The sequence below is a fragment of the Gallinula chloropus genome, assembly GCF_964237585.1.
Source record: "Gallinula chloropus genome assembly, contig: HAP1_SCAFFOLD_491, whole genome shotgun sequence".
Lineage (NCBI taxonomy): Eukaryota > Metazoa > Chordata > Aves > Gruiformes > Rallidae > Gallinula > Gallinula chloropus.
This window is the reverse complement of record NW_028168303.1, coordinates 26,030-34,441: the sequence shown is the minus strand read 5'-3', so window position 1 is coordinate 34,441 and position 8,412 is coordinate 26,030. Positions and strand designations below refer to the sequence as shown.

The window sequence follows — 8,412 nt, the reverse complement described above, 5'->3', positions numbered from 1 at the left end:
GGGCTGGGTGGCATCACCGGCAGCGCAGTGATGTAATGATGACGTCACCACTGCCTAACGATGACGTCACGGCCCGGTGATGATGTCATCGCCTCGAGGGGCCGGGTGACATCACCAGCGGCGCTGTGACGTCATCATGGGCCAGCAATGACGTCACCACTGCCTAACGATGACGTCACCACCGCGTAACGATGACATCACAGCTCAGCAATGACGTCATCGCCTCAGGGGGCCGGGTGACGTCACCATCCCTGACAGCATCGTGTGACAGTGACGTGGCTGCGGCGGCGCGGTGGCGTAACGATGACGTCATGGCGACAGCGCCCGGCGGTGACGTCGTTGTATTGCTGGGACGGTGACATCACCAGCGCCGCGGTCACGTGACAATAAACCCCTCCCCCCCCTTCCCCACCCCCCACCCAATGGGTGCCGCTCAGTTGTCCCGCGCGATGACGTCACCGCGCCGTGACGTCACAGGGGGCGTGGCCACACGGTGGGGGGGTGGGAAGTGAGGGGGGGCGGAGCCAGGCGCGTGCTGCCTCCCCATTGGCCGGAGCGAGTCCTGCGAGGGGGGCGTGGCCAGGCTGCTGATGACGTCATCCCGCCCCTTCCCGCCTCATTCCTGTGGGCCAATCCCGCAGGCCCCTGAGGAGGGGGGGCGTGGCCTGGCGCCGAGAGGGGGCGTGGCCTGGTGTAGGGGCGGGGTCTTGTGGTGAGGGGGCGTGGCCTTCCACTGGGGGCGTGGCCTGGTACTGGGGGCGTGGTCTGTTGCTGGGGGTGTGGTCTAGCGGTGGTGGGCGGGGCCTGGCGTTGAGGGGGCGTGGCCTGGAGGCAAGAGGCGGGGTCTGGCTGCCGGGGGCGTGGTCTGTCTCGGGGGCGTGGTCTTGGGCTTGGTGGGCGTGGCCTGGCGCTGAGTGGGTGTGTCCTGTTGCTTGGTGGGCGTGGCCTGGCGGCAGTGGGCGGGGTCTGGCTGCCGGGGGGCGTGGTCTGTCTCTGGGGGGCGTGGCCTTGAGCTTGGTGGGCGTGGCCTGGCGCTGAGTGGGCGTGGCCTGGCGGCCGGGGGCGTGGCCTGGCGCTGAGTGGGTGTGTCCTGGCGCTTGGTGGGCGTGGTCTGGCGGCCGGGGGCGTGGCCTGGCGCTTGGTGGGCGTGTCTTTGCGGCGGTGGGCGTGTCCTGGCGGGGGGCGGGGCTACTTGGGCTGCTGCCCTCGCGCCTTCTCCAGCTTCCGGCGCCGCTCGGCCGGGATCTCGTCCAGGCTGATCCCGTGGCTGCTGGCGCTGGGGGGGGGACAGGGGGGTCAGGGGGGTTTTGGGGGGCTGGGGGACCCTGGGGGGGCTTTGGGGGGACCCTGGGGAGTGGGGGGGGCTGGGGGACCCCGGGGTGGGGGAGTTTGGGGGGGGACAGGGGGGTCAGGGGGGTTTTGGGGGGCTGGGGGACCCTGGGGGGGCCTTGGGGGGACCCTGGGGATTGGGGGAGGGCTGGGGGACCCCGGGGTGGGGGAGTTTTGGGGGGACAGGGGGGTCAGGGGGGTTTTGGGGGGCTGGGGGACCCTGGGGGGGCCTTGGGGGGACCCTGGGGATTGGGGGAGGGCTGGGGGACCCCGGGGTGGGGGGGTTTTGGGGGGACCCCAGGGATTGGGGGGGGTTTGGGGGCACCCTGGGGTGGGGGGGGCAGGGGGGCCCTGGGGTGGGGGAGGTTTTGGGGGGGTAGGGGGCACCCTGGGGGGCTTTGGAGGGACCCCAGGGATTGGGGGGGGGTACAGGGGGACCCCGGGGCGAGGGGCTTTGGGGGGGACCCAAATGGGAGGGGGTGGCTTTTGGGGGGTGTAGGGAGCACCCTGGGGGTCTTCAGGGGGGACCCCGGGGATTGGGGGGGGCAGGGTCGACCCTGGGGTTGGCGGGGGGGGGTGAATTGTGAGGGTGGGTTTGGGGGAACCACCCACCTGGGAGAGATCAATGTGGGGGGGGGGGGCGACCCAGATATCCTCCCCCTCCCCCCTCCCATGTCCCCCCCCCATCTACGTATCTCCCCCTGCCCCCACCCAAGCCCCCTCTGTCAGCCCCCTCCCCCCCGTCCCCCCCCACCCAACCCCCCCCTTTCAGCCCCCTCCCCCCACCCAAGCCCCGCCCCCAGTCCCCTCCCCCCTCCACACCCCCCCTGTCAGCCCCCCCCTCCCCCACCCCAGCCCCCCCCCTCGCCCCCCCTCACCCCGGCAGCAGGTCCGGGGGGGTGGGGATGGGTTTGGTGAATCCTTCTCGTCCCACCAGCCAGTAGGTGTCCTCCACCCCCTTCCCCTGGGGGGCAACGGGGGGGTGAGGGGGGCACGGGGGGGCAACGGGGGGGGCAGGGGTATGGGGGGGCAGGGGGCTGTGGGGGGGTAAGGGGTATGGGGGGGCAACAGGGGGGCAATGGGGGGGGAAGGGGTATGGGGGGGCAGGGGTATGGGGGCAATGGGGGGGGGGACGGGGGGGTATGGGGGGTGTAGGGGGTATGGGGGGCACAGGGGTGAGGGGGGGCACGGGGGGGGCAACGGGGGGGGAAGGGGTATGGGGGCGCAATGGGGTTGTGGGGGGTGTAGGGAGTATGGGGGGGCAGGGGTATGGGGGGGCTCAGGGGGGTATAAGGGGGGGCAATGGTGTATGGGGGGTCCAGGGGCAATGGGGGGGGCACGGGGGGGCAGCAGGGGGGGGTAAGGGGTATGGGGGGGCAGGGGGGTGTGGGGGAGTAAGGGGTATGGGGGGCAGGGGTATCGGAGGGGCTCAGGGGGGTGTGGGGGGGTAAGGGATATGGGGGGTGTAAGGGGGGTCCAGGGGCAATGGGGGGGTTCAAGGGGGTACAAGGGGGGCAATGGGGTATGGGGGGTCCAGGGGCAATGGTGTTTACTGGGGGAGTTACTGGAAGCACTGTGTGTTACTGGGGTGTTACTGGGAGCACTGGGGGTGTTACTGGGGGGTTACTGGAGCACTGGGGGGTTACTGGGAGCACTGGGGGTGTTACTGGGGGGTTACTGGAGCACTGGGGGGTTACTGGGAGCACTGGGGGTGTTATGGAGGGTTACTGGGAGCGCTGGGGGGGGTTACTGGGAGCACTGGGGGGGTTACTGGGAGCACTGGTCACCTTGAGCTCGGTCTTGCCCCTGATGTCGACCTTGAACCCCTCCTGCAGCCCCCGCAGAATGGCCACCGTGCGCGCGTTCACGTGGATGCGGTACGCTGCGGGGGGGCACGGGGGTCACGGGGGGGTCATGGGGGGGTCACAGGGGTCATGGGGGGTCACACAGGGTCACACAGGGGTCATGGGGGGGTCACACAGGGTCATGGGGGGGTCACACAGGGGTCACACAGGGTCACACAGGGTCATGGGGTCACACAGGGTCATGTGGATGCGGTACGCTGCGGGGGCGGGGGGGTCATGGGGGTCACATGGGGTCACACCAGGGTCACACAGGGTCATGGGGTCACAGGGGTCACACAGGGTCACGTGGATGCGGTACGCTGCGGGGGCGGGGGGGTCATGGGGGGTCATGGGGGGGTCACAGGGGTCATGGGGGGTCACACAGGGTCATGGGGGGTCACACAGGGGTCACACAGGGTCATGGGGTCACAGGGGTCACACAGGGTCACGTGGATGCGGTACGCTGCGGGGGCGGGGGGGTCATGGGGGTCACGGGGGTCATGGGGGTCACAGGGGTCATGGGGGGTCACACAGGGGTCACATGGGGTCACACAGGGTCACACAGGGGTCACACGGGGGTCACACGGGGTCACAGGGGTCACACGGGTCACACAGGGGTCACACGGGGTCACACAGGGGTCATGGGGTCACAGGGGTCATGGGGGGTCACACGGGGTCACACAGGGTCACACAGGGTCATGGGGTCACAGGGTCACGTGGATGCGGTACGCTGCGGGGGCGGGGGGGTCATGGGGGGTCACATGGGGTCATGGGGGGTCACACGGGGTCACACAGGGGTCACACAGGGTCATGGGGTCACAGGGGTCACACAGGGTCACGTGGATGCGGTACGCTGCGGGGGCGGGGGGGTCACACAGGGGTCACGGGGGGTCACAGGGGTCACACAGGGGTCATGGGGGGTCACACGGGGTCACACAGGGGTCACACAGGGTCATGGGGTCACAGGGGTCACACAGGGTCACGTGGATGCGGTACGCTGCGGGGGCGGGGGGTCATGGGGGGGTCATGGGGGGGTCACAGGGGTCATGGGGGGTCACACAGGGGTCACGGGGGGTCACACAGGGGTCACATGGGGTCATGGGGGTCACAGGGGTCACACAGGGTCACATGGATGCGGTACGCTGCGGGGGCGGGGGGGTCATGGGGGTCACATGGGGGGGTCACAGGGGTCACACAGGGGTCACGGGGGGTCACACAGGGTCATGGGGGGTCACACAGGGGTCACACAGGGTCATGGGGTCACACAGGGTCACGTGGATGCGGTACGCTGCGGGGGGGTGGGGGTCACACAGGGGTCACACAGGGTCACGTGGATGCGGTACGCTGCGGGGGCACGGGGGTCATGTCAGGGTGACACATGACAGGCGAGTTGGGGTGACACATGTTGGGGTGACACGTGACAGGCGTGTTGGGGTGACGTGTGGGGTGACACATGACAGGGTGACACATGACACAGGCGTGTTGGGGTGACACATGTGGGGGTGACACATGACGGGGTGACACATGACACAGGCATGTGGGGTGACACGTGTGGGGTGACATATGACACAGGCGTGTTGGGGTGACACATGACGGTGACACATGACACAGGCGTGCGGGGTGACACATGTTGGGGTGACACATGACGGGGTGACACATGACGCAGGCATGTGGGGGTGACACATGACGGGGTGACACATGATACAGGCATGCGGGGTGACACATGACACAGGCGTGTGGGGGTGACACATGACACAGACGTGTTGGGGTGACACGTGTGGGGTAACACATGACACAGGCGTGTTGGGGTGACACATGACAGGGTGACACATGACGCAGGCGTGTTGGGGTGACACACAGGGTGACATGACGGGGTGACACATGACGCAGGCGTGCGGGGTGACACGTGTGGGGTGACACATGACACAGGCGTGTGTGGGGTGACATGTGTGGGGGTGACACGTGACGGGGTGACACATGACACAGGCGTGTGTGGGGGTGACACATGACGGGGTGACACATGACACAGGCGTGTGGGGGTGACACGTGTGGGGGTGACACATGACGGGGTGACACATGACACAGGCGTGTGGGGGTGACACATGACAGGGTGACACATGACACAGGCGTGTGGGGGTGACACATGACGGGGTGACACATGACACAGGCGTGCGGGGTGACACATGTTGGGGTGACACATGACGGGGTGACACATGACGCAGGCATGTGGGGGTGACACATGACGGGGTGACACGTGACACAGGCATGTGGGGTGACACGTGTGGGGTGACACATGATACAGGCATGCGGGGTGACACATGACACAGGCGTGTGGGGGTGACACATGACAGGGTGACACATGATGCAGGCGTGTTGGGGTGACACGTGACGGGGTGACACATGACACAGGCGTGTTGGGGTGACACATGACAGGGTGACACATGACACAGGCGTGTGTGGGGGTGACACGTGACGGGGTGACACGTGACGCAGGCGTGCGGGGGTGACACGTGTGGGGGTGACACATGACGGGGTGACACGTGACAGGCGTGCGGGGGTGACACGTGTTGGGGTGACACATGACGGGGTGACACATGACGGGGTGACACATGTTGGGGTGACACATGACGGGGTGACACATGACACAGGCATGTTGGGATGACACATGACGGGGTGACACATGACACAGGCGTGTGGGGTGACACATGACACAGGCGTGTGGGGGTGACACATGTTGGGGTGACACATGACGGGGTGACACATGACACAGGCGTGTTGGGGTGACACATGACACAGGCGTGTGGGGGTGACACATGACGGGGTGACACATGACACAGGCGTGTGGGGGTGACACATGACACAGGCGTGTGGGGTGACACATGACACAGGCGTGTGGGGGTGACACATGACACAGGCGTGTGGGGTGACACATGACACAGGCGTGTGGGGGTGACACATGACACAGGCGTGTGGGGGTGACACATGACACAGGCGTGTGGGGTGACACATGACACAGGCGTGTGGGGTGACACATGACACAGGCGTGTGGGGGTGACACATGACGGGGTGACACATGACACAGGCGTGTGGGGGTGACACGTGACGGGGTGACACGTGACAGGCGTGCGGGGGGCGCTCACGCAGGCCGGTGGACTCCATGCGCGAGGCGGTGTTGACGGTGTCCCCGAACAGGCAGTACCGCGGCATCGTCAGCCCCACCACGCCGGCGACGCAGGGCCCTGGGGCGGCGACAAGGGGGCGTGGCCACGGGGGCGTGGCCAGCGGGGATCACCCATCCCCCCACCCACACACACCCCAGGCTCTCTGGCCAATGAGCTGTGGCCAATGGGTGGGTGTGGCCAAGAGGGGGCGTGGCCAACGGGGCACCCAATGAACATGGACCCCAGGGGCGTGGCCAATGGATGTGTCACCCAGGGGTGTGGCCAATGGGTGTGTCACACAGGGGCGTGGTCAGTGGGCGTGACCAATGGGGGTGTCACAAGTGGGCGTGGCCAATGGGCGTGGCCAATGGAGGTGAAACCAGGGGGCGTGGCCAATGAAGGTGTAACCCAGGGGTGTGGCCAATGGGGGCGTGGCCAATGGGCATGGCCAATGGAGGTGACACCAGGGGGCGTGGTCAATGGGCGTGGCCAATTGGGGTGTCACCCAGGGGCGTGGCCAATGGGCTTGGCCAATGGAGATGTCACCAGTGGGCGTGGCCAATGGGCTGTCCAATGGGGTCATGGCCAATGGGCGTGGCCAATGGGGTGTCACCCAGGGGGTGTGGCCAATGGTGGTGGCCAATGGAGGTGACACCAGTGGGTGTGGCCAATGGGGGTTGTCACCCAGGGGTGTGTCCAATGGGGGCGTGGCCAATGGGCATGGCCAATGGCGGTGACACCAGTGGGTGTGGCCAACGGGCGTGGCCAATGGGGGTGTCACCCAAGGGGCGTGTCCAATCGGCGTGGCCAATGGCAGTGACACTGGGGGGCGTGGCCAATGGGCATGGCCAATGGCGGTGACACCAGTGGGTGTGGCCAATGGGCGTGGCCAATGGAGGTAACACCAGTGGGTGTGGCCAATGGATGTGGCCAATGGGGCGTGGCCAATGGGCGTGACCAATGGGGTGGCACCCAGGGGTGTGGCCAATGGGGGTGTGGCCAATGGGGGTGTGGCCAATGGGCGTGACCAATGGAGGTGAAACCAGTGGGCGTGGCCAATGGGCGTGTGGCCAATGGGCGTGGCCAATGGGGGGTTGTCACCCAGGGGCGTGTCCCGCGGGGGGGGGGCGGGGCGTGGGCGGGGCCTCACCCGAGTGCAGCCCGATGCGGATGCGCACGGGCACCTCGGGCATGTGGCGCATGCGGAAGGTGCCGACGGAGCTGAGGATGTCGAGCGCCATGTTGGCGATCTCGCCCGCGTGCCGGTTCCCGTTGCGCTTCGGCAGCCCCGACGCCACCATGTAGGCGTCGCCGATGGTCTCCACCTGACGGGGGGGGGATGGGGGGAAGGGGGAGGAGCCATGGGCACAAGCCCCGCCCACCCGCACCCAGCCTGACCCTCCCCCACCTGTAACCCCACCCCCACCCCCCACGTGACGTCACCGCGGGGCGATGGGGAGGGGTGGGTGGGTGTTGGACAAGGGGTGGGTGGGGCCAAGAAGGGGCGTGGCCATATGGGTGGGAGTGGCTTTTAGGGGCGTGGTCTTTGTGGGTGTGGCCAATGGGCGTGGCCAGCGGTTGCCCCGCCCCTCTGGGTCCACCCAATGAGCATGAGCCACGTTGAGCGTTGGCCAACTGGGGATGGGCTGGGAGTGGCGAATGAGGGGTGTGGCCAACGGGTGGGCGTGGTCTATGGATGTGGGCGTGGCCAAATGGCGTGGTCATCGGGTTGCCCCGCCCCTTTGGGTCCAGCCAATGGGAATTGGCCATGTTGACCATTGGCCAACTGGGGACGGGCTGGGTGTGGCCAATGAGGGGTGTGGCCAAGGGCTATGGGCGTGGTCTACGAGTGTGGGCGTGGTCTGTTTGGGCGTGGTCAATGGGCGTGGCCAGCGGTTGCCCCGCCCCTCTGGATCCACCCTATGAGCGTGGTCCTTGTTGACCATTGGCCAACTGGGGATGGGCTGGGAGTGGCCAACAGGGGGTGTGGCCAATGGGGTGGGCGTGGTATATGGATGTGGGCGTGGTCTATGGGTGTGGGCGTGTCCTATGGGCGTGGCCAGAGGTTGCCCCACCCC

The 8,412-nt window shown here is 67.4% G+C and overlaps 1 protein-coding gene across 1 annotated transcript in view; it reads right to left on the bottom strand.

The window, feature by feature from the left end:
• Positions 1-1,188: 1,188 nt before the first annotated feature.
• GUCY2D (guanylate cyclase 2D, retinal) overlaps positions 1,189-8,412 on the bottom strand; it is a gene marked incomplete at both ends in the record, with an annotated part of 30,424 nt that continues 23,200 nt past the window's right edge. Inside the window, 5 exons of the mRNA XM_084281024.1 lie at positions 1,189-1,276; positions 2,208-2,293; positions 3,117-3,211; positions 6,314-6,412; positions 7,485-7,659. Of these exons, the coding sequence (XP_084137150.1) occupies positions 1,189-1,276; positions 2,208-2,293; positions 3,117-3,211; positions 6,314-6,412; positions 7,485-7,659 (543 nt within the window). The remainder of the gene's footprint in view (positions 1,277-2,207; positions 2,294-3,116; positions 3,212-6,313; positions 6,413-7,484; positions 7,660-8,412) is intronic.